Source organism: Thamnophis elegans, chromosome 1 (assembly GCF_009769535.1).
Source record: "Thamnophis elegans isolate rThaEle1 chromosome 1, rThaEle1.pri, whole genome shotgun sequence".
In the NCBI taxonomy this organism is placed as follows: Eukaryota; Metazoa; Chordata; class Lepidosauria; order Squamata; family Colubridae; genus Thamnophis; species Thamnophis elegans.
The window spans coordinates 19,852,307-19,879,085 of NC_045541.1; the positions used below are offsets into that span (position 1 = coordinate 19,852,307).

General features: G+C 37.2%; 1 protein-coding gene across 1 annotated transcript in view; it reads right to left on the reverse strand.

Moving 5' to 3' along the window:
- ITGA4 (integrin subunit alpha 4) overlaps window positions 1–26,779 on the reverse strand; it is a 58,784-nt gene that overhangs the window by 16,164 nt on the left and 15,841 nt on the right. The window contains 12 exon segments of the mRNA XM_032216805.1: window positions 1,416–1,566; window positions 7,569–7,645; window positions 9,094–9,243; window positions 11,617–11,774; window positions 13,171–13,325; window positions 15,238–15,283; window positions 18,649–18,739; window positions 20,283–20,377; window positions 21,246–21,357; window positions 24,722–24,859; window positions 24,961–25,023; window positions 25,763–25,848. Of these exon segments, the coding sequence (XP_032072696.1) occupies window positions 1,416–1,566; window positions 7,569–7,645; window positions 9,094–9,243; window positions 11,617–11,774; window positions 13,171–13,325; window positions 15,238–15,283; window positions 18,649–18,739; window positions 20,283–20,377; window positions 21,246–21,357; window positions 24,722–24,859; window positions 24,961–25,023; window positions 25,763–25,848 (1,322 nt within the window).

The following is a 26,779-nucleotide window of genomic DNA, read 5'->3' on the forward strand; positions in this document are numbered from 1 at the left end:
TCTGCCAAACCAGCACTTCAAAAGTACGCAAATCTAAGTAGATAAATAGGTATCACTTCAGTGGAAAGGTAACAGCTCTCCATGATATCAAACTGGCCACATGACTGCGGAAATGTCTCTGAACAGCCCTGGCTCAATGGCCTTGAAACAGAAGTGAGCACCATCCCCTATGGTGGGCAATGCCCAGTGGAGTAAAATCTGCAGGGATTCCTTTATCTTTTTTAGGGAGAAAAGGTTAACAGCAATCCCACTTCTCCAAATCAAAATCCTACATCCCAGTTGCTCTTTATTAAAAAATACAGAGGTATTTGGTATTCTTGAATAAAACAAGAAAACGGGAAACATTTACACAGAACTTCTGTGGTGGTAATCATTGTCATATTGCCTGGGAACTTTGCAGGGCAATAATACCAGCAGCACTACCACTGATAAAAGTTTAATTCACTTCCATGTAAACCACAGGTTTTTACAGAAAACACTGATTAGGCTTATCACTCAAAGAGAAAAGAGTGAATTCTATCTTTCCAGTTACATTATGTCTACTGATAAGTTTCAAATCTTTCAAATTATAAAGAAAACTTATGATTTATGAAGTTGATGGGACATTGTTATTTTGGATAGAGAAAAGTGGAAAGGAAATGGACCATCACGAAGAAGGCACAATCTTCTGTTGCATGTGTAATCATAGTCTGTAGTGTGGCCCAACAAAAGTGATTTCCATAACGGATGATTTCCACAAGGGATGATGTTGGCTGACAGTTCCTATAAACTTAATTCAATTTTTTCTAAGCAAATTGAAAGCTGAAGTCCTTACGTTCAACACAGTGTAAATTACTTTGTGTTGGTCATGTGTCACTGGCCACATGGAGGAGACAATTTATAGGTCTAAATAGCAAAGTGTTTAATGTTAAAATTCTGCTTTTCACCTTTTTATTTTGGGCAAAAAGTGGTATTTGACATATAGTTTGCTTGCAGCTTCATCAAATAATACTTGGACATTTCCCTTTATAATTATACTTTGCCTTGCTAGAAAATTGTACCTGTAGTCTGCCCCAAAGAAGAAAGGGAAATTTTGGAAGGAAAAATTATACGGTTTTTATAAACACCTTTACTATATAGTCCTTAACATTCTTATTCTGCAGTAAACCCCACTGATTTCTATGAAACAAGAAGGAAAACCTTTTGTTTTAATCAATTCATCTTTTTCTTCTTACTCAATGAGTAATATTAAGAGGACCAAACAGTCTGGAAGAATGACTGTAGTTTTGTACATTGGTTTAAATCTGTTTTATTTCAGTTTGTCTTGTGAATTGAGTTTCAAATGTTTTAAAATGAAACTTTTATTTTTAGCTGAGTGAATGAAAAAGTGTCTGACAAATTACTTTGTACAAAGATATAGAAGATAGGTTTCTTACCTGTGCTACAAGTTTGGTGAAATAGAGACCTTTAGGCAGTTGGATATGAAGGCTGGTCTGATAAGCATCATCACCGGCATTGTACAAGCTGATATTTAATATCAACTGTTTTACATGTCCCACTGAGAGGTAAGGTTTCTTTTCATAAGGCCTATACAAAATGAGTAAGAATATACATCATTATAATTTAAACCATTTCTTTTTGACCTGCAATTTTAATACAACAGAAAAGGAAACACTGTATTTAATTTTAGATTACTTCTTTAGTCCTGCATCCTACTGTTAGAAGTTTAGACTTGGCTTTTCCACTGCAAAATTAAATATGTGCATCCTATCATTAGAAAAACTGGAATTTGCTCTTAACTATGCTATCATTTGGGACGCGGTGGCTCAGTGGCTAAGACACTGAGCTTGTCGATCAGAAAGGTTGTCAGTTTGAATCCCTAGCGCCACGTAACGGAGTGAGCTCCTGTTACTTGTCCCAGCTTCTGTGAACCTAGCAGTTCGAAAGCATGTGAAAGCGCAAGTAGAAAAATAGGAAACACCTTTGGTGGAAAGCTAACAACGTTTCGTGCGCCTTCAGTATTTAGTCATACCGGCCACATGACCACCGATATGTCTTCCGACAGCGGGGGCTCTTCGGCTTTAAAACGGAGATGAGCACCGCTCCTTAGATTCGGGAATGACTGGCGCATATGTGCGAGGGGAACCTTTACCTATGCTATCATTTTGGAAAGTAATCATTTCTGAAATGTATCTTTGATATGAAACACTGCCTGTGGACAATTGAAGTATACTACCCATGTTTATATTTTTCAGATGAAATCCTGCAAGCTGATTTGATCTCAAGAATGAAGAGAAGCAGCCAATTGTCTAGTGATAATTTACCAAATGAATATATTTGATCACTTAGTAAGTTGGTTGTTTAAGTCCATCTTAAAGCATAAAAAAAAATCTCAGGAACACCTCATTCCAGGATAGACCAGCAATGAGATCCTGGAAAAAAGTGAGGAAATATCAACCAGGTTCTGTGGATTAATGTGCTTTACGCAAATGTATGTAATAGAGGAATACAAGAGCTAACTAGATCACAGATATCATAACAGCACCAAATGGGTTTCACTGGGTCAAAGGAAAATCCCTGTGTGATACTTTGAGCTGTCTAGATGAAGGATAAGATAAAATAGTTATAACCAAATATTTTTTCAGCTGTATTTGGAGCCCACATGTTGCATCTCCCAAAGCTCTTAGTTCCTCCAGCAAATGTCATTGAATTGCAAAAGTCAATGTAACAAAAAAGAAAAAAAAATGCACTGGGAATATGCATGTTAACTTTACTTAACACAAATGCATTTTAATTAAAGCTCATATCAGACCCAATTTAGCTTTTATTCGGCTTTTTGGGGGGTGGTCTTTGGGCTGAAAAAAAGTGCATAAAATTCAGTTTCTGTACTAGGAATCCATTGATCTTTTTGCAAGACAGAGTAAGTAGTTGCCTCTGTCTTTCTACCATGGAATGAAAAAAACATTTTACTACACATTTGAAGTAGTCAGCACACAACTGTTGTCTACTTTCCTGCTAAATTGTGAATTTTTCCATTCCTCAGCCGATTAGGTATGTGTGCGATATAATTTTCCCTACCATTTAAGCAATGTATAATAGCAAATGCAGAGGTGGTATTCAGCTGGTTTGGACAGATTTGCCTGAACCTGTAGCGGAAATCGTGGGTGGGCCAGCCCCCCACCCCAGCTCTATACCACCCTATTTAGGCACATTTTTTGAGGCCGGGTGCATGCGCGGATGGTGCACGTGTGAACAAAGCACATGCACGGAAGGCCAGGCTCATGTGTAGCAAAACGGTGGTAACAAAATGTGAAACCCACCGCTGAGCAAATGATCCGTAACCACATATCAAACACCGCAACAAACTTTTGTTTGTCCTCATTCTCTACTCAAACACTGATTCTTTAGTTCTTTATCCTTTCTAGAAAATCTATTTCCCTCTATATAACTATAATTAACAAGACATACCTTCTATGTGTGCTACTCCCACTATCACTGTTGGTTAAATGTTCCCCTTTTAATGCAGCTGATACATTATCTTATGTTTCACAAGAGCCCCTGTCATTTTACTGTCAATCAAAAGTAAATGAAAGGCAGGACCAGAGGTGGGTTCCTACCAGTTCGGTAGAACTGGTTCATCAAATCTACCAAACTGGTTAGAAGAGGTTCCACCAGTGGACCCGGAAAGCAGGCCACACCTACAGAAGAGGTTCCAAAAATTTTTGAAACCCACTACTGATACACACACAGAGAGAGAGAGAGAGAGAGAGAGAGGAGAGAGGAGAGAGAGAAGAGAGAGGAGAGACAGAAGAGAGAGAGGGGAGACAGAGAAGAGAGAAAAGAGAGAGAGAGGAGAGAGAGAAGAGAGAGGGAGAAAGAGAAAGAGAAAAAAGGAAGAAAGAAAGAAAAAAAAGAAAAAAAGAAAGAAAAAGAGAGAGAGATGAAAGAAAAAAGGACAGAGAGACAAAAGGAAGGAGAGAGGGGGGGGAGAAAGAAAACACATGGCCAGCAAGCCACTCCCACAAAGGAGGCCACACCCACAGAGTAGGTTCGAAATTTTTTTGAAACCCACCACTGGGCAGGACTTATGCACACGAGTGAACATGTCTATCTTATGTTTCACCCAGTGTTCTCTAATGATGTTAACAAGTAAAAAGGGAAAAAAAAAAGAAACACCTAAGAGGATTTGAAAGTAAACTTCAATTTGACATTAAACTTTAATTAAGACTTGCAGAAGAGCTGCCCTGAAATAGGCATTTATCAAACATTCTGGCTTGAGACCAATACATTAGTCATTTAATACCTTGGGGGAGAAAATTGGCACTTAAGACAAGCAACAGAAGGTAAAAGTACTACATAAGCAGTAAGTTTCAAATGAAAATGTGAAATACAAATGCTAATATTTCAGTGGCTGGGCCCCTGGTTAATGGTATACTTGAACATTTCTTTAAATATAAATAATTGATATTCCTTCCTTTCCTCCTTTCTGCTTTTATAGTGTTCTGCTTTGTTAGCAGAGTGATGTGTAGATTATAAGCATCCATAAAGCAAAACTAACAGTTGCTCACTAGTTTCTTGTTCTTCCTTTCACCCAGTGCATGCAATTTATACGAACTATATACCTGTCAACTCAAACTAATTAAGTTATCTGATTAAAGTAATTTAGAAAGGGCAGATGGACATAAGTGCACACTAAAGTAAACCATAAATATTCTTACCTGGCTTTCTTAGGTAAGACAGTTGGAGGAGAGCCATGTTAGTGTAATGTAACAAAATGTCAGAAGAAATCTGATAGTGTCTTTCTGACTGACAAATTTTATTAATAGGCATAAGTTTTCACAAGCTGCCGCATGAAATGCATAAACCTGATCTTATGCATCTGACAAGCAACTGCTCTTATGCTTCCTAATAGCATTTGTTAGTCGAAAACAACACCAACAGTCTCCTGATTGTAAGAAGTTAGTAGCCTGGGGGGGGGGGGGAATGCTGTTCGCAGGTAAAGAATAAGTATCTGAAGAAAATAATTTGGCATTTCACACTTTGTGGAAAGCAAAACAAGGGAGATGTGATAGAACCAATCCCATTTATTTACACCTCTGCCTGCCACGATTCAAGTTGGGGGCTTTTTTTAAACCAGCAAAAGTTGACATAATTAGAATAGGGTTTTTTTTCTTGTAGTTTTCATCTATAGAAAAGAAAAACTTTCAGAGTAGGAAGAGGACTGGAAATAAAAACAGTAAAGATAAGGAGATGTTCCCCTTTCCCAACTATTTTGCCATAAAAGTCAAGCCTCCCTCTTTTACCTTATATATTTAAACAGATTGATCTCCCATTCTTATAGTAGGCTTGGCACTATAATTCTAATCACTATAAACTAATGGAAAAATTAATTAATGAATTAAATATTTTTTAAAGTGGCATTAATCTTCAGCCTATTCTATCCCAACCCTAAGAAATAGGATACCCAGGAAAATTTGATGAATCTCAAATTGGGCAGATGTTGAAAGCTCCAGGAGATTTTTGAGAGGAAACAGAAGTCCTCTAAAACAGACCAAATCACTATGAATTCCTGGATGGTTCAGAAGGGCATAAACAGGCTACAACTCATCTCTATAGGAAACAGGTCCCTGGAGAGAAGGGAAAGAGTCGAACAGTAGGAACTGAATGACTGTAAATTTCTAAGTAAGATTTAAAATGAATGATTTAGACATCATGCAGAATGGCTGTGGCCGTGAAAGAAGACAATACAAAAAGAAATGAAATCAGATTAGCATTCAGGTAGAGAAATGTTTCTAAGATATGGCTTTGCTTGTTTCCTTAGGAAGGAGAAAATTTTTAATTCAGCCCTGAAAAGAAGGCCAGGTAAATTCATGCAATAGAAGAACAGATTATGCAACTTTTGCTTTTATAAAAAGGTAATTTAAAAATTCTAGTCTTTGTAAACCATAAACACATTTTGCAGTTCAGCAGAACCACTGCTTGAATGTGAAAATCAATTATAATATTTTTCAGTGTTTAAGACAGTCTGGAGTATAAGACGCACCAAGATTTTGAAGAGGCAAATTAAAAAAAAAAACCTTTTTGCATTCTGCAGCCCTCCCAAAAACGGCCCTGTTTTTTTTCAAAAAAAGGGCATGAATAGCCTTTAGGAGGCTTGTAGAGAGATCCTGGGTGGTGGGGGCCCACAAAAATGAGAAAAAAGGGCCCATTCTTTGCTCATTTCTGCCCTCCCCAGCCCCCAGGAGCACTCTGAAAGCCTCCTAAAGGCTATGCATGGCCATTTTGGTGAAGGGGGCGGTGTTTCAGGAGGCAAAAAATGCTGTATTCAGTGTATAAGATGCACCCAGATTCTCAGCCTCTTTTCTGAGGGAAAAAGGTGTGTCTTATACTCCGAAAAATCCAGTACTTTTCGTTTTAATTTATGCACGATGATTGTGAAAATACTTTTTTTTTTTAACTGAAAACTAGGTTTGCAGATGGTACCACTGAAGTCTATATATCTTTTTACCAACATCATGATAGATAAGACTGGCCTGCGAGACTATTATATGCACAAAAATAGAAAGACTGCGAACTATCACAACGGAAAAAATGGGTGGTGAAGATGACAGAAACAGCAGAGATGACAAAATTAACTTGTTTGATTAGAGAAAGATCAATGCCTACATTTATCAGTGACTGGAAACCACTTATGAGCCCCTTATAAACTCCTTGGAGTTCCCACAATTTGAATCAACTCTCATTAATGCCAGATCTCCAATTATCATTACAGGCTAGGAAGCAAAAGACAGCATTTAGGTGGCAGGTACAATTTTATAACAGAGGGTATGCAAAGATCCAGGGAAAAGGTGTGTTTTCCACTAGTAAATGCAAAGACTACGGTTAATAAGTCTATGCTTTCTAGAGAAAAAAAAAGGAGAACATTCCTTCTCTGCCTAAAATAGCTTGGGAAGATATTATAAATCTGTGCATGAGTGGAATTTCGTTGTTTTATATAATCAGGTGGCAGCACCAAGGTGATCTAGTACCACCTGACTGAATGGTTATAAGAATATTTTATATTATCTAATCTTAGGGAGTTGCTATGCTATTTCAACAATGTACTATTTTGTTAAATTACAGTGCAATGCTCTACATGGACATTAATGCATTTGTTGCATTCACACGTATTATCAAGCCAGGTTTTTTAAACCATTGTTTGTTGAATGGGACAGTTTGACCTGATTAAACAAATAACATTGAACTGGAAACAGTCTGCACAGTGTGCTAAACAAAAAAAGCAAACTACTGTATATAATAGTTCAGTATATATAAACAAGACCAGTGAAATATGTTTTGAGGATAGCAGAATAATTGCAGAATATAATCATATAAACATAGTTTCTCATACAGTGCCAGGGCTCCACATGTTTATTCAGCTATCTTTGTGTCAATTTACTCAGCTCCTCTATGACTCCACTCAGACATGATTCTTTATGCCTTGCAGAACTTTCTGGTACCTGATTCCAATCTTTCTAAAAAGAACTTTTTTAGATAGAAAGCTAAGTTCACGAACCTTATTCACTTTCTCTCAATTATAATGGACTTACTTTGGAAATATAACTTTTCCAGAAACTTGAAGGTTTGCAGAACAGTTTTCTTGAGTACAAAATCTTGCAAAGACAAACTTTGAAAGAAGAACAGAAACAACTTTTTAGAACCATTTTGAACATATGTATTCAAAAACATTATTACCATGAAATCCAAAATAACCAATAAGGAAATGTCACCGTCTGCCTTTCAGATTACACAAAGTTGGCACCCTCTATTTCAGTTAATGCCATTCTGTCTGTACCGAAGGCTCATTTTAGGCAGCTTTTTAAATCAATAATTACAAAGGGTATATTTTCTTGGGGGGAAAAAAACCACAAACCTGAAAAACAGCTTCATAAGGATAAAAAAAAATGTTTTATAACTTTATGAAGTAAAATCCAAAAGCAAAACCAAGAAAAGATATAATTACATTAAATAAATCTAAAGGGCACCTTTCTGAAATAAAAGGCTGTCTTTTATAATCAATGTACCAAAAGTTCAAAGCAGCCCTTATCACCACATAAAGCTTCCGACATACCACAACATCAAACACAGGGTGTTCTTATAGGAATATCCAGTTAAAAAAGCCACAAAAGTCCTCTCCGACACACAAATATGCAAAGGTGCCAAACCCTAGAAAGAAGCAAAATATTTCCCCTAACTTGCCTAAAAATACAGCAATAAATTAAATAATTAGACAGTTGTTGCCATTTCTCAACAAAAATAATTAAAAAACAATTTCTGGGACAGTCATATCACGCTGCCTTATGGCAAGATCCAGCAAAATTATGGATGATGGTGAGAATACTTCTTTTAAATGAAATAGTTTCCAAAGCAAAGTGATAAGAGAAGAACAGAAGGTTACTTCACTTTTGACATTTTTTGTTGGATGCCACTAGGAAAGTTCATGTGGAAACAAATCCCTTTGACCTTTCACAACAGCATCTAGAGAGCGTGTATCAATTTACAGCAGTTGTTATTATGTTCAACTGCTTTTCTATCCTTTATATTGAAAAACTGTGTATCAGAAAATAAAAAAATATTTGCCTTGATCCAGAAAACTATGCCAGCAGCAGAAGTCCTATGTTGTTATGTCTGGACTACTGCCTGGCGTTTTCTGGAGATCAAGGCAATAAGTCAGTCATTTGGCTTAATATGTAGGGACTTTGTTTACAGTTTGACATTTTTAGAGCCATCCAAAGTATACACAAGGCTATAGGCCTTTGTTATGTCTCAATTACATTAAAAGAATGGATGAATCACAACAGCTGATGGTGATCCAGGTTCCATATGGTTTTAATAGTTACAGAACTTAGCACAAACATGAGTTCTCCTTCCCTTCTGCATGAGAAAATGCTTTTTCTATGGTTTTATGTGCGATAATGTTATAAAATCCATAATTTAGTATAGTTAATACTACTTCAAAGTCAGCCCCACCATCAAGTCCATATAAGTAGAAAAAACCTTCAGATGAGGATCTGAAACAGAAAAGTTTCAGCTTGTTAGACTCCATTTACCATCCTACAAGCCAGCATGACATACCTTGCTACGCACAATATTATCCTCCTTCCGTTGCTGAAGTACCGGCTGGAGTGGTTGGAGTTCATCAGCATTTCTCTTCTTCAAAACATGGTGCCCCAGGTGATAGGTAGCTTCAACATGTATAGGAGTCTGAATATCCCTTACATCTTTCTAAGCATGGCGAAATCAAATAAATGAATTGCATAGAACGGAAAACAATATTTACCAATCAACAATATAAGATATTTCTAGATTTCATCATTTATCCTGAAACAAGGTTTTGCACGGCAGCGTACACCCCAAATTTGAATTCTCTCTTATAATGCTTCTAAGGAAATCCACTCAAAAGCAAACCCCAGGCAGCGGTATGCAAAAAAATGAAGTCCAAATAGCTTGGACATTGTATATTTAAGAATGTTTTTAGCATAATTTTTATTAAGGTTCTTCATAACACAGAGCACATGAGATTTTATTGCTCTAGAAAGATAGGTAAAGATAAAAGTAAAGGTTCCCCTCGCACATATGTGCTAGTTGTTCCCGATCTAGGAAGCGCTGCTCATCTCCGTTTCAAAGCCGAAGAGCCAGCGCTGTCCGAAGACATCTCTGTGGTCATGTGGCCGGCATGACTAAATGCCAATGGCGCACAGAATGCTATTACCTTCCCACCAAAGGTGGTTCCTATTTTTCTACTTGCACTTTTACATGCTTTCGAATTGCTAGGTTGGCAGAAGCTGGGACAAGTAATGGGAGCTCACTCCGTTCAAACTGCCGACCTTTCTGATCGACAAGCTCAGTGTCTTAGCCACATAATATCAAGAAAGATACCTTTCCCCCTATGGCCCACACTGATTCCTCGATCGATTTATAAAACTCACCCTGAGTCGTATTTAAATGTTTTCAGCCCATTAGATTTATTGTACTGTAATACAGATTGAAGTGCTGCCTATATTGAAGGACTAAGGAAGGATAGTGGAAGAATGAGCATAAATCTTGAAACAGCAATGAAGCTGATACTCTATTTCTCTCTTTGATTAATGGTGCAGTCCTGATTTACTAGGATGAAAGTCCCATTGAGCATAATGGAAGTCATTCTTAACTAAACAGTAAATTTATGTTTAAATTCAAGAAATGAATTCTTGTATGCTACATAATTACTACACTTTTATGCTGGAAAAAGTACACTTTTTTACATTTAACTAAGTATGGAAGTTTTTATATTGTGTTTAAGTGCTTGTGAAAATAAATCTATATAAAGTATCACAGATTATATTAAAGTTGACTAAATTATTTCCTTGATGTGGGAGGTTCCGTGCCCTAATTTTCAATAACAAGTTTGTTTTAATTAGTTCATATGTTTTCCAATTCATTCTGATTTTCCACAAGGTTTCCTTGCATCTGCTCTATATTATTTTCATTACACCAATTAGCTATCATTATTTTTTCTCAGGTGTTAACAAAGCATGATTTGGAAAATGAAAGCTTGGTATCTGACACCAAATTCACTTAACCTTAGTGTCTTCTTACAAGGTCAAAAGCTGCAGGAGGAGAAAGAAAAAAGCTGAAGAAGCTTCTTGGATGAGAAACAAAAGGTCTTCAAAGAAAACCAAGAAAGTCCAGTTGCCTCTTGAAAAAACACCTTAGGGACAACCATGATCTGCATGACTGAAAATCTCCATAGTTGACTTGTGATAGATGTGAAACAGTGGTGGGTTCCAGATCCTGTTCCAACCGGTACGGTTGGAACAAGCCCGGCATCATTCACATGGATGCGCGCAGCGGGCACATGCATCTTAGCGTCCAGTGATGCCTCCGCGATGCTCCAGCTGCTTGACGGAGTGTTGCGCAGGCACTGTATGCGTTGTGCGCGGAAGCACCAAAGACTTTAAAGACAGGTGAGGAGTGCGGGCAGGCGGGCCCTCCGGAGCGGTACCCAGTGCTCCGGTATGCCCATACTGGGGCATATTGCCTGCAACCCACCACTGATGTGAAACATAAATTGTGATGTAAGAAGCAAAAGTGTCTATTTTCATGACTTGAATAAATCTTGACAAATGACCACGGTCAGAGTTTGCTGTAGATTCTCTGACACGTGGCACGACAAAACCACGGTCCACTAAAGCGCACCCGATTAAAGCGCGTCGCTGACGTCATCAGCAGCGCGACGACTGCGGAGAAAAAAGGGCGCTTTAAAAAGCGCTTTTAAAGCAAGCCGATTCACGTAAAGGTAAGGGTTAGGTTTAGGGTTAGGTTAAGGGTTAGGGTTAGGTTAAGGGTTAGCGTTAGGTTTAGCGTTAGGTTAAGGGTTAGGTTTAGGGTTAGGTTTGGGGGGGTTAGGTTTAGGTTTATGCGTTAATTTTAGCTTTACCGCTCACAGCGTGCTTTTTTTGTCGCGCTGTGATGACGTCAGGTACGCGGTTTCATCGAGCGCGCTTTAGTCGACCGCAGTTTTGTGGTGGAACCCTCTGACAGGGGTCAGCTGGAGCTTTTTGTATAACCGTCTCAGTGAATACTTCCATCCCAACAAGTCTATGAAGACCATCTTACCCTCATGAATGCCTGATGGATTCTGCATGTAACATTGTTATTGCCATAGATCCGGACACTTCCAGAGGTGGCTTCAGAGGTTCCATTAGAGAAAAAATAAAACCTCGCTGCAGTATCTGGCCTTCTATTAATATCCAGGCTTAGATTATAAAGCAATACTGCAAAGATTAAAAAAAATAAAATAAGAGGAAGGATTAAAAGAAATCTTCAAAAACATTTCCATATTCATTAAAGCGATGGTGAGCTACTACTGATGTTAACATACACAAGGAAGCAAGTTGTAAGTGGTTCTACATTTTCAGGATTTTCTGTCCAATCTTTGGAACATCACTTTTTATTATTAAATCTTAAAAAGAAAAAAAAAATCAAAATGTGTATTCAGAATCTGGCATGTGCTCGTGCGCGAGCATGTAAATAACGAGGACATGTTAATGTCTTTTAGTGTGACATAGTTCTGTCTTCATACAAATATGACACTGCTTAAAGAATATGCAGCTTTTCTCCTGAGCATGTTCTGAGTTTGTAATTTACCAAGACACAATAATATGCATAAAATACTATGTACTTAACCTTTTTATTCTGGTTTGAAAAGTAAATTATAGTACAAATGCCTATGCATATGTTTTAGGGGAACATAGCCTCAAGATTATGAGCAAAACACTCTCTTTATTATCATAACCCCCTAAGGAGGAACATTGTGGGCTAATCATGCCAGGATAAATTACTTTCAAATTATTAACATTGTGTCTCTTTGTGTGTGCCTGCATGCCCATGCCTTTGAGAGATGTCTGGAGAATTCTGCACTGTTTTCATGGCAACATTTTTGTAAATGGCTTGCAGTCTCCTTTTTCTGAGAGAGAACAACTGGCTAAAGACTACTATGCCTAGGGCAAGACCAGAATTCAGAATTTCCTCTCTCTCTAACCTAATGCCTTTAACCAAAAAAAACTTAACTTGCTCTCTAGGACCATCTTGGATCACATTAACTTTAGTATTTTTTTAAAAAGTTCCACTATTCATATTTGGAATATATACATGCATCAGTATTGGTATCCTCTTATCTTCACTACTGGTTCGGTAGCGGGAGTGCGCACACCCATGCACGTGGTACGTCTGGGCATGCACAGAACCTTCTTGATGATGTCTGGGTGGGTGGGCAGAGCCTCACGCTGCCGTTACTACCAGTTTGCCCGAACCGGTGCGAACCAACAGAATACCACCTCTGACATATGCACACATACACACACACACATATATGCAGTATTTATGTGTGTGTGTGTGTGTGTGTGTGTTATACTGTATATATTATACAATCTATATTATAATATAAACTATTCACATATATACTACACTATACAATACAATACTATACTATACACTATACTATACTATACTAAACTATACTGTACATATGTATATAGTTTACATATAGAAAACACAGGGCTTCATTTCTAAACTTTACTAGCTAAACTTTAGCTAGTAATAAATTTGTCATAACCACCAACTTCTTTTTTAATATTCAGTTATGAAAGTGCTAAGCATATAGAGGCTTACCTATGTAACCTGGAATGGTTTGGCTAGTATAGTTAAAACAAAGCATTAGATTAACACACACAGCTGGTTGTCCATTTCTCACACAGTCCAGTATGGTTCGGTTTACAGAGTTGGGGTGTTTTAAGGATGATTCCACAATAATTACAGCCCTCGTCCTAAAAAAGGGGAAATTTTGTGATCACAAAATGTTCTATCAATATTAATAATGACGGGCATTCAATTTTTTAAAGACATACACAAGGATTTAGATTCTAACAGATCAAATGACATTAATTAAATAGCATGCATGTCTAATTTATTATTTAAGATCAGGATTGAGCTGAAAATAAGAGATTGACTTTTTCTTTCCTTGCTTGTCTTTCCTGCTCAAAGTGCCATTTGCCTTTCTGTGTGATAACATAAAGAGAATTTATAGAAAGGCATAGATGGGGATGAAAGAATTGGGCCACTTCTGAAAGTTTAAAATCTCTATCTGGATCAGAGTACCATACTTACTTTGAAAACAGATTGAGTGTTGTACTATGTACGATAAATATTTTAACTTGAGACAGTTTGATGAAGAAATGCTACTTTTCCTTTTGCCTTTAAATCATCCTCTGATTGTTAATGATCACCTAATGGCAATATCTTAGTATGCAAGACTTGACTGTGAGATATATAAATTCTAAGGTTCCCATTGCTTAGACCGTAACTTCTAATGGTCCCATATATTAAAGATTTAAGTGATATACTAATACTCTAGCTTAGTGATTAAGTTCAGAATTTAATAGAGAGTGATGAAATCATATATATATATATATACATACATACATACATACATACATACATACACACACACACACACACACACACACACACACACACACACATATATATATATATATATGATTTTTACAACCCCTGGTAAGCCCCAATTATGGGAGGAAGCTAACTGCTTCCATCATCTGTCAATCGGCTCGTCACAAGAGTCCATCACGACAGAAACCCAATATTTTTACTGTTGCCTTTGTTATATTTGTGTTTTTTTTTATTTGTGCTGATAAATAAATAAAGGGAGACTAGTATAGATCTATTTCAAGCTATTTAGCTCTCATCAGCTAGCCATACCCTTACTGGGATTTGAACCTGGGCTATATGGCATGGTGTGCCTAGTATGCCATATAGCCCAGGTTCAAATCCCAGTAAGGGTATGGCTAGCTGATGAGAGCTAAATAGCTTGAAATAGATCTATACTAGTCTCCCTTTATTTATTTATCAGCACAAATAAAAAAAAACACATATATATATATATATATATATATATATATATATGTATATGTATATGTATATGTATATGTATATGTATATGTATATGTATATGTATATGTATATGTATATGTATATGTATATGTATATGTATATATGTTGTATATATGTTGTATATATGTTGTATATATGTTGTATATGATGTATATGATGTATATATGTATATGTATATGTATTTAAAGTCACAACCCCTGGTATGCCCAAACATGGGAGGAAGACAACTGCTTCCATTCTCTGTCCATCGGCTCGTCACAAGAGACCATCCAGACAGAAACCCAATATTTTTACTGTTGCCTTTGTTACATTTGTGTTATATTTGTGTTGATAAATAGCAATAGCAATAGCAGTTAGACTTATATACCGCTTCATAGGGCTTTCAGCCCTCTCTAAGAGGTTTACAGAGTCAGCATATTGCCCCCACAGTCTGGGTCCTCATTTCACCCACCTCGGAAGGATGGAAGGCTGAGTCAACCTTGAGCCGGTGAGATTTGAACAGCCGAACTGCAGATAGCAGTCAGCTGAAGTGGCCTGCAGTACTGCACCCTAACCACTGCGCCACCTCGGCTCTTACCCTTACCCTTAATCCCAGTAAGAGTATGGCTAGCTGATGAGAGCTAAATAGCTTGAAATAGATCTATCTCCCTTTATTTATTTATCAGCACAAATATAACACACACACACACACACACACACACACACACACACACACACACACACATATATGATTCAGTTGCTTCTAACCCTAAAATATGTTCTACCCACCTCAGTAATACAGCAGAATCTGACAAAAAAGCACCAACTGCTACATCTGTAAAAATAAATGAATTAATGACTGAATAAATAACTGGATAAATAAATAAATAAATGAATCAGAAATACGGTTTGAAGACTGAAGCATTATAAATGTTCTATTTGGCACTTCTCTTTTATTGCACATTCATCTCCAGACTACATCAAAGTGCTGTTTGCACATCATTAATGACAAGAATATGCTGATACATTAAGGCATGTTTAAAATCATAAAACAGATTTATCAAAATATGGCTTCATTATTTTAATTAATTTATTTACTTCTGCTCCAAATCCACAAGAAATCTGAAATGGAGGAAAGTAAATTGTAGAGCCCTCTAAATAGAAGATCAATTATTTGTAGCAAAAAAAATTAAACAACTGCTCAAAATATAAAGGTAGTAATTTACAATTCCCCCTGCTTCTGCAGCCTTCTTTCCAATTATATGTGCAGGGGAAAGGGGTTCTTTGGACAACCCTGGCCTTCACATTTTGAAAAAGGTTCTTTAGGTAGTTTGCCTCAGTAACATCTGTGGGATCTTACTGAATTCATCAGAATGAGAAAAGCAGTATTGTGGCATCATGGCACAAATTCCACTTCTCTGGGGCCTCTGTACAATACAATATCCAATGTAGAAAAAAAGCAGGAAGTGCCTCATGATGCCATAGCACCGCTTTTATCAGCTTGACTTCTTCTCTTACACATGCTGCTGCTTCAAATTTCATATGCAATCAATAACATATGGAAAAGTCAAGAAACCTTGAAGCATATCCTAGTTTCAATGGGCAAAGAAAAAGCATTTCCCCTCTAGGGATGTGCGGATAAAGTTAGTGCATGCGTCCTAATTTCTTCTGGCACCATAGAACATACGGTCCCTCTGTCCTTCTGTTGGTTGCCTAAAGGGGTCTGTTGCATCACTCCGGGAAACGCTCAGTTAACGAAGGAGTTACAACAAAATATTCTCGTCAAAAAAGCACTTTCCACAATATCTGAGAGGAAGCATTGGAAGAGAATGACATACATTTCAGTTGTGGTGTAAATATACCAAGTGTTCTGTCCACTTTCTTATTTCTCCTGGCTTTCCTAGGAAATATTTACTAGAATTGTTGAAGGACTTGTTCTGCCTGCAAATGTGTTGGGATTACAAACTACCCCCAACATTATACAGGAAAAAAAGAATGTTGTCAACATCATTAGCCTCTGTGCTGGCACAACACATCTAATGTTCACCTCACACTTCCTAAGAGTCAAAGTAGCTAACATGAGTACTATAATAATGATTTATTTTCATTTCACTCTTCTTTTGAATCTTCTCTTTATAACTTCTCTCAAGTAAAACATGCAGAGGCTGTTTCCCCAATGTGACAAATCAACTTGTTAAAATATCAGTGAATATGCCTGCATGCTTCTATTTTCAACATAAGATGCCAGCAACATTTGGCGAGAACACTTCAGAGAGCATCTTCATGATTTCTTCTGGGCTTCTCAGGGGTGATATTCATTGGATAGAAGCTTCTAGAGTGCAGATTTCACATTTCACTAAGTCACGAACAAAATTAAACAGTGTTCTCGAGCTGCATGTGGTCTAGAGGAGCAATAGAACAAACAAGTCCTGTTCATCAATACCTAACATGTTTTTCATGATATGACCATCCTATTTATTATCATGGCGTTCTTCTGGACCAGTGGATTCCACTGGACCCCACCAGTGAAGATTGTAGATTGGAGACACCCTGTTACATTGGCTTTTCTCCTTTCTTGTTCCAGCCCGGGACACAAACAGCCAAGCTCTGCTGTGAAGTGCAAGAGGACTTGGTTCTCTCCGTTAAACAATTTAACGTTTATATGATACCATTGGCAAAGTCAGCAGCCAGTCTGCGAGGAAGGATACTGCATACTGCTAGTCCAGGCTGTATAAGGTTACTGTGGAAATCCTTGCCCAATGTCTTGAAGCTGTGTAGTCAGCTATGACGCTGGCTCTATCCCGACTTCAGTGTTCACTGTAGACAGAGGTGCAATTCTCCCAAAGGAGTGCTTCATTGTTTAGGATTCTTCCTGGTGTTGCCTGCTAGAGAAGCTAGTGGAGCATTAAAGTTGGGAGGCTTTGCCCAACTTCAGTTGGTGCATTAATTGAAAGATCAGATCTTTTCACTTTTTTGATCAGGAAGTTTTGACAACTATGACTCATTCCCTTAGCACCCCAATGCACTCTACATAAGACTACCTTTGATAATTTGGAAACTACTACTCTTCCAAAATGTGATGGTCTGCCTACTAACCTGCTAAGTTGCTTCTGATTCCAATTCAAAGTGCTGGTTATAAACTAAAAAGATTTATGCGTCTTATCTTCTAGGTCCCTCGAGAATTATTTTGCCCACAACTTCTGGGGAACAAATGGTAAACTAGAGACTGCTCCACTAAAAATGGGGTTGACAATTGCAGTTGAATGACGAGTTGGCAAGGGGTAAAGTTCAGAGACCATTAACCAGAATCAGTTTCAGCTCTGCAGAAGAACATGCCAAAATGTTGCTCCTAATAAATGACTGGATTTCTTTTGAACTTTGTCTCACGGTTCATAAATTAATTAGGGCATTTTTTGGAAACTTTACACCAGCTCTCTCCAGACAAGGAGAGAACTTGAGATCGCCCACAAGTGCCCTTACAGCTGCTCCTTACAGTGACAAGACAAGTGGTGAGTTTAAAGCTTTGGAGACAAGGGAGTAGTCATATTTGCTCAAATCATGGTTAGTGCCTTTTCAAAGGTCACAGAATTTTTATTCTTAATTATAAGACTCTTTCCCCTGAGAATAAGCTGTTATTTTGAATTCTTAAAATGATAGGATGGAACTTTTGAAGGCTGGACATCAGAGGAGCCAGAAGAAACTGAAGATTACAATGAAAGAAGAATACTTAAATTTGATTTACTAATACAGAATGGAGCAAAATACTAATGTCACATGTAGGTATACTGCACTAACATTTGTAAGTGTTTTGATCTTCTTACCCCACTACTAAAGACCTCTAATAAAACTATGTGTCTGGTTCTATTTTTCCATTTTCTTTTTTCCAAGTTGTCAAATTCCAGTACATTAGTCTGAAAAAAAATTAGCATAGCAATGCTACAATTTTAAAGCATTAGAAAGGTCTGTTTAATTCAATTAAACTCAATGCTAAGTAGATGCATATGGGACCATGCATATTAATTCATTTACATATAAACAGGCTGTCTTTAAATCGCTTTTTAGAACTTGTGTGTTCCATGCCAGTTCTATTGTATTTTATTATTTGCTTCATAATGATTTTTATTTATTCATTTAGGTTTATGTCCCAGACAGGTGGGCAAGAAATAAAAAAAAACATTGCCCAAAAAGTACTTAACTCACCTGAATACCCATTGCTGTCTACATCAATTCTCCCAGATATGGATTGACCAAACATGCGTAAACTGTTGCTGATTTGATGTCCTTGAATTCTCTAAAATTATTATTAAAACAAAAATAAAAAAGCTGCAGTAGAGAAATAACAGAAAATAAAATCATCCTTCCTCCATTGTGGGAGCTTTATATTCAGTGCTAAGCAGGGGTGAAATGCTACTGGTTTTTACTACCGTTTGCCCGAACCGGTAGTAAAAATATCTACCAGTTCAGGAGAACTGGTAGTTCTGATGATCAGCTGTGCGACAATCACCTGTGCTGCACGATTTATATTCACTAGAAATCATGTGGCATACCTGATTATCACACAGCTGATCGTCGGAACTTTTTAAAAACTTTTTTAAAAAAAGTTTTTAAAAAGTTCTGGCAATCAGCTGTGCCACACAATTTATATTAGCTAGAAAGCAGGATCTAAATCCCGCCGCACAGCTGTTCCCACCTCCTTGCTGTTCTACTTATTTTTGCAGTCTCAGAAAAGGCTTCTTAGCGCCTATCGTATGTATGTGGGTAAAGCGCACATGCACCCGTGAAGCAAACCGATAGCAAATTTCAGAGCATTTCACCCCTGGTCCCAAGAATAAATGATGATACCTTCAATATCCCAAACATCTTCTTAGGATTAGGTAAGCTGGCCTGAGAGCATCCTCAGATTGTCTATTAGGCCAACACAAAATTGACCATATTCTTAAAAGTTAAGGGGGGGAATGACACAGAAAAAGTTGCACTGGTTTCACACCATCCACATTTAAAGGAATGCATTCATGATATAATTAATTATAATTACACTGGTTATAAGTAACATTAGTTACTTTGTCTTTTTTCTGTCTCATTAAATATTACAATTTGGTAACAACTTTGGACAGGGATGGGATATGTAAAATATTTTCAACATCTACAGGTGGCTTTGGAACTTAGCATATGCATTTCTGTTCTACAAATACTTTTGTGCTGCTACCTTAAAATATTGTTAACACAAGCAGCTTGTTTCTACATTTGAGCTGGACTATTTGTGAACCATTAAGTCTGATATTATGACTCACTTAGATTTGCCATTCAATACTAATAGAAAAGAGTTGATACAAAGTGTTTTTTTCCATTAATGGCTGATAGAGGAAAGGGCTGTTAAGCAAGTGGCAAAATAAGTTAGCATGCATAAGGGTTTCGATTAAGAATTAACACTGACAGCACCAAGTAACTGGGACAATTAAGATCTTTGTTAGGTATTCAATCCTTCCTCTTTCTCTGCCCCAGCTTACTCCTACTTTGCATGTGTAACACAGAATTTGTGACTGGGGAACTATTGTGTCAATGAATTCCTACCTTGCATGCTTTCCACTTCCATGTTCTGCTTAATATAAAAAATATGAATATGAGAAACTGATTTATGCTAGCTTATCTAGTCCAAATTGGCAATTGTCTTCCAGAACTCCATGCTGGAGAAAACCTATCCAAACCTATCTGGAAATATTGAACAACTGAACTGGGATCCTTGACAATTGAGCCTGCTTAAACCAATGAACAGCTAATCTGTAACAGCGAGATATTAAAAATATTAGTCACAAGGACAATTTAAATAGGCCTACTTGTGAAAAGGTTGGTGATATTCCATCTTCTCTGCCATTGTATATATAAACCGAGCCTTCTAAATCATTTTCTTGCGGAGCCCCAATGGCTATATCTGTTTAAAAAAAAAACAATGGAAAATGAAATTAACCATGCATTAATTACATTGTACAATTATTTTTTTAGATAAAAACAAAATTATGACTACTATAGATCCCTCCCTTCAATTATTTTTTAAAGAGGAATCACAAGAGAAATCTGGACAGAGTAAGAAGAAGAAAAAGGCAGGTCGGTATTAGGGGATAAACCCACAGAGCTAGGGAAGGATATTCCAATAAGCTAATTATCTTGTAATTAACTATTGGAGAACTTAAAGATGTAGCAGGAACTTATCATTTGCTCTATCTCTATATAGAAATTATTAAGCTGCTCTCATAGATCATATGGGGAAGCAGTCAAGCAGAGAAACTTCAACTGCTGTACATTCTTACACAATTCGTTTCAGTCAATTATAAATTATACCAAGCAAAATCCAATGGGAAATAGATTTCTCGGGCAAAATAGATTTCCATTTCCTGAATAGGTCCCACGCTCTCTGAATATTCTCTAAAAGTTCTATCACAATGGATTTGGGGGACATAAAGGGATGAAAGGGGAAAGGATGTTGCATGGAAACCCCTACCCAGGCTCCTCTGCCAACATTATTTTTTTAAATCAGAATTCATCATCTTGAAAGTTGCATAACTCGAGACAAAAATTGCTACTGTCAATTAAAGGGGGTGATAGATGAGAAATCATCAGTTTTGATTGGCTGTACTGTAAATATTCTGCTTGACATAACAATGGCATCAAAATTCTGCACTCTTAAAATAATTACATGCATCTCTAGGTATGGTTCAGAATAGCTGCACTTACAGGTAATACTGAGCAATGCATCCTCCCTTTACACGCCTACAGATTTTTTTAAAAAAAAGACAAAATACCTTCAAAGCCATCATTATCAATGTCTCCTAAATTGGCAATGGAATCGCCGAACCTTGCTGCATACAAATCACTTCCAGCTAGAGGTGTCTGTAGCTCCATCATCTTTGCTCCCTATAAAAATAAGTTTGATTAACCCCGAGTTTCTAGGTATTATATTACAATCATGAGGAGTTCTCTTTTATTTTTAGGTGTATAATTTGTATCCCGCAAGCCACATGCAGCTTCCATTAAGTGTATCTTTCATAAATATCTAGGCATGTTACCAAATTAAAATGTTCTACGTATCGGAGTCATTCAGTCACACTTTCTATATGAAATCACGAAGGCTGAAAACTGATTAAGGAAGTCATATCTCACCTGACCCTAAATAATCACACAAGTAACTGACTAAATCTTCAACTGAAGAAAGCAACTTTTGAAGTGTAGAAATACACTTTAATGGTACTCTACAAAGTTCTTTACTGCCATCTCCTTTAGAGGATCATTTAACAAAGGAGAAACCTAAATTAGAGGCATTTAGTCTCTGTAAGTGACTTGGCTTCTGGGTGAAAGGGTACTTTAGTAAATTACAAGTATAAAATGAAAAAGCCTTTTCATTAAAAGTGTCGTATGTTTATATCAAAATCCATACCGAGAAGTTAAAAAGTAGAGTTCCTGCCAATCATTTTCAAAGTGGGACTATGCAAATGTTCAAACAACATTTGAAGGAAAAGAAGCCATCCATCGTAGCTAACCATTTTCATGAAAAAGTTACATGCCCAGTTTCACTTCCATGAATGTTCTTTCAACAGCATTATAAAAATGTAAAGAAGTAGTTATACTTCCTAGCTTTTCGATACTATCTTTCAATTTTTTTTATAAAGAGGGAGGGGGACACGACATCCAAGAAACTGTTTTGCATCACTCTAAGCATATGGTGGCACGCGTGCTGGAAACGACATGCAGAGCCATCCTGCACGGGATGTGCAGCCTCACTGGTTCCTCTTCTGCGTTGCTGTGCACACATGTGCACTGGCCAGCCTGCTTTCATGCACATGGAAGTGACAAAACCCGGAAGAGCAGAGCTCTTCAAACTCACAGGTTTTCATTGCACACATGTGCGAAGGCCAGTTATTTGTTGGGTGCACGTGCCAGAAACTGGAAGTTCGGATTCTGGCACGCACATGTGCGACGGAATGCCCTCTTCTGGGTTTTGGCACTCCCACACCCGCAAAGGCCAGCAAGTCTGCACATTCTTTGTGGGATTGTTTTGCGTGCCATTTCCAGCACACAGGTTGGCACCTGGCGATGAAAAAGATTAGCCATCACTGCTCTAAGCTAACCTGGTGCAAGATAGAAATTAGTCAGAAAAAACTTAGATGCCTCCAGATGTAAAGGCTCCTTCTAACATTACCAGTCAGAACATGACTTTTCTTTATAGATGTGTGGCAAAGAAGAAAAAATATAGCATGGAAGAAGGGTTAAAATATTTGGACCACTGTAAAATTTCATAACTATATTCTGACAGTTTCACAATAGATGCTTTATCTAGACATTTGTTGCATTTCCATGTTAAAACATGTTAATCATTTCTACCTGCAAAGGAAATAATAATAATAATAATAATAATAATAATAATAATAATAATAATAATAATAATAATAATAATGAGAGCTACGGAATGGTTAACATCAAGCGAGGAATTTTCCAGGGTGATTCACTTTCACCTCTTCTTTTCATCATCGCAATGATCCCACTATCAGTAATCTTAAAAAAAATGAAATTAGGCTACCAAACAGCCAAAAAAGCTGAAAAAATTTCGCATTTACTATATATGGATGATTTGAAACTCTATGGAAAGTCAGAAATAGAAATCCAATCATTGACAAACACAGTCCGAGTATTCAGCACCGATATTTCAATGCAGTTTGGCATGGAAAAATGCGCCACTGTATCCATAAAAAGGGGCAAAATCACTGCATGTGAGGGAATTGAAATGCCCAATGGCCAATTAATTAAATGCAAAGAAAATGAAGCCTACAAATACTTAGGCATTCTGCAGTTGGATAACATCAAGCATGGAGAAGTAAAAACTATTGTCAGGCGAGAGTACACCAACAGAGTTAGGAAAATTTTGAAATCTAAATTGAATGGTGGAAATACAATCAAGGCCATAAATACCTGGGCAATACCAGTTATAAGATACACAGCTGGTATAGTTAACTGGACACAAGCTGATTTGGACCTTTTGGACCGAAAAAACCAGGAAACTAATGACAATGCACTACAGTTTACATCCACGTGGTGATACTGATAGACTGTACCTGCCCCGAAAATCAGGTGGCAGAGGATTATTACAAGTGAAGCAAACAGTTGAAGAAGAAAAACATGCACTGGCTGATTATTTAAAAGAAAGTCAAGAACATCTATTAATCGAAGTAAAGAACAAAAATCTACTGAAGGCCCAACAGACGAAACAAGAATACAGAAAAGATGTGATAAAATCAAGAATGGAGAGTTGGCAGAACAAAGCACTGCATGGCCAATTTCTGGAAAAAATAAAAGATAAAGTGGACAGTGAACAAACTTGGTTATGGTTAACAACAGGTACATTAAAGAAAGAAACAGAGTCACTAATCCTGGCTGCGCAAGAACAAGCTATCCGCACAAATGCCATTAAGGCCAAAATCGAAAAATCCTCTGATGATGCCAAATGCAGACTTTGCAAAGAAGCTGATGAAACTGTTGATCACATACTCAGCTGCTGTAAAAAAATCGTGCAGACTGATTATAAATTGCGGCACAATTCAGTAGCACAAATGATCCATTGGAATTTGTGCAAAAATTATAATATTAAAACAGCAACAAACTGGTGGGAACATCAGCCTGAAAAAGTCACCGAAAATCAGATGGTCAAGATCTTGTGGGATTTCCGTATACAAACCGACAAAATACTGGCGCATAATACACCAGACATCACACTGGTTGAGAAAAATAAGGTCACAATCATAGACATCGCAATACCAGGTGATAGCAGGGTCGCCGAGAAGGAACATGAAAAAATCGCAAGATACCAGGACTTAAAAATCGAAATTCAACGACTATGGCACAAACCAGCAGTGGTAATTCCAGTGGTAATTGGCACACTGGGTGCTATTCCAAAAGCACTGGAATTACATTTAAAACAGTTAAAAATTGACAAAATCACCATCAGTCAAATGCAAAAAGCCGCACTGCTTGGATCTGCACGCATATTAAGAAAATACGTTACGACGTCCTAGGCCCCTGGGTGGGGCCCGACTAGTAACCAATGCCAAATCCGGTGAAACAACTGGCCGCTGTGATACAATTGTATAATAATAATGACTGAATTTCATGTTTAATGAATAAAAGAAATAATAATAATAGTTTTGAAAAAGCCAGGCCTAGGAATGAATCTTTTATCCATTTGAATGAACTCCACAACATTCTTCAACAAGAATAAAGGAATACTTACAGAACCTGAGTTGAGGTAAACATAAACCCTTCCTTCTTCTCTGACTTTACTATGCATGGGTGCTCCAACTAGTAAATCTGAAAGGCCATCACCATTGAGATCCACCGCACAAACAGTAGCTCCAAAGTAAGAACCAAACTACCCACACAGAAGAGAAAATGGTTAGCCGTGAAATCACCAAAGGTGTATGAATGTATCATGACATTTAACAAACTTTATAAATGCAGAAGTATTATTACCTTTTTACCCCTTAATTCACTTAAAATTGATAGTTGTTTGGGTTCAATTTTAAAAATGTAAACCTGAAATAAACAACAGAGGACAGCTGCATCAGAGGCCCTAAACGAACAAACAAAACCCAAGAAGTTTCTTCATCAGTAAAAGAAGCTAACAAAATATTGTGTTTCTACAAGGTGAAAAATGAGAAATGGCCTGAATGGAGCAACTGCCTGAGGCAATGGGGTTGCAGTAAGCCATAGCAACGTTCATGAACTTCCTGTTCCTTTGTCAAAGTGATTATGTTGCACAATTTGACCTAATCTTGCTTGCTGTCTTAGCTGAAATAGGAGAAGTTACTTCATCAGTTATAATGTAGGGTTCAACACTGATCCAGCCAGCTTCTCCATACAGACCAGTAGTAGGAATTCACTTCAAGCAGCAAAATGTCTTGGGTCACTAAAGTGCAAGAGTGATCAACTTAGGAACATCTCTTGGCAATGGTCTGAATTGGATACGTCAAGTCTTCTAGCAACGAAAAAAATGAACCTTCTATTAATACTTGGTGGATAAAAGTCTGAGGAACATTGACCATATCTAGCACAAATACACATTGGCAGTTGCATCCACTGAAACAAGCAGCATAAGTGTACATGAAAAACATGTCCTTGGAAAACATTTGTGGGAAAAAATAGCCTCGTGTTATTACATTATCATCAAAGAACCTCTGGCAATTAGTTCTTTCATGTCATTTTGCAAGCTATAAATTTATTTTTTACACAGAAATATTTTCATAATCTACCACTTTAAAGAAAAACCTCTTACTTTACCAGTCTGCTCCTGCTGGGGAGCACCTCCAATTACTTCTGAACTACTTGCAGAAAGGAAGTGACCTGCTCCAACAGAATAACCTATCCATAAAAGAACAGTGAATGGAAGCAGTGAGTTTTCAGGTGCAGCATTGTTTCATTGCAAATAATCTGAAATTTTAGATTAAAGGAATTCTTTATTTGAGCACTGATTCCCATAATTGGGAATGAGTGAGTTTGCATACAAATAAACATATTAAGTCTGCGCTTGTATGTCCAAAAGGTGGATATCCAATCCCTTTAGCAACCTATTTAGGTACAACTATTAGGATATTTCAACAGAATGTGGACATATGCTTCTATAGAATAATTCCCATTTATACTGCCCAAAGGGCAATCAAGTGACTCTGTTGCTTATCTCACAACATGGATGGGAATACATGCCACTATATGCTGAATTGGCACATTCGACATATCTTACTGAGCAGAATGACTGAACAAGGGGGAGGGGAATGCTCAAATGTTTGTTTACACCTAAGTTAAAATTGGTAAGTTTGACTTATAAAACCAATTTCCTGGGTGTGTATATATATGCAGTGCAATCACTGAGAACTGCTTTGCATATGTCCTGTTGAAAATCTAAAAGGCGAATAATTTTTTTAAAGAAAATGAAATAATCCTTTGAGTTAGAATTAAAATAAATAGATTTTCTACATAAAGAGTGCAATAAAGTAATGCATGCTACATTCTTGGGAAAAACCGAAGAAACTTCAGTATCTTAATATCAGCTCTGGTAGAATCTGATTTGCAACCCTCATCACATTAAACGAAAAGCACAGCACAAGAAATGTCTCACACTCAAAATATTTTGCATAACCCCACAAAATCCCATATATAAAGAATGCAACTAAGTCCGTTAACATTTTCCTTTTCTAAGAATACAAATGAAGTCCACAGAGGGCTCAAAGTTGTTTCTCTCCCCCAACTCCCAATTTATTACAGTCTTAGACCAGAGACCAGAACAAATAAAAGC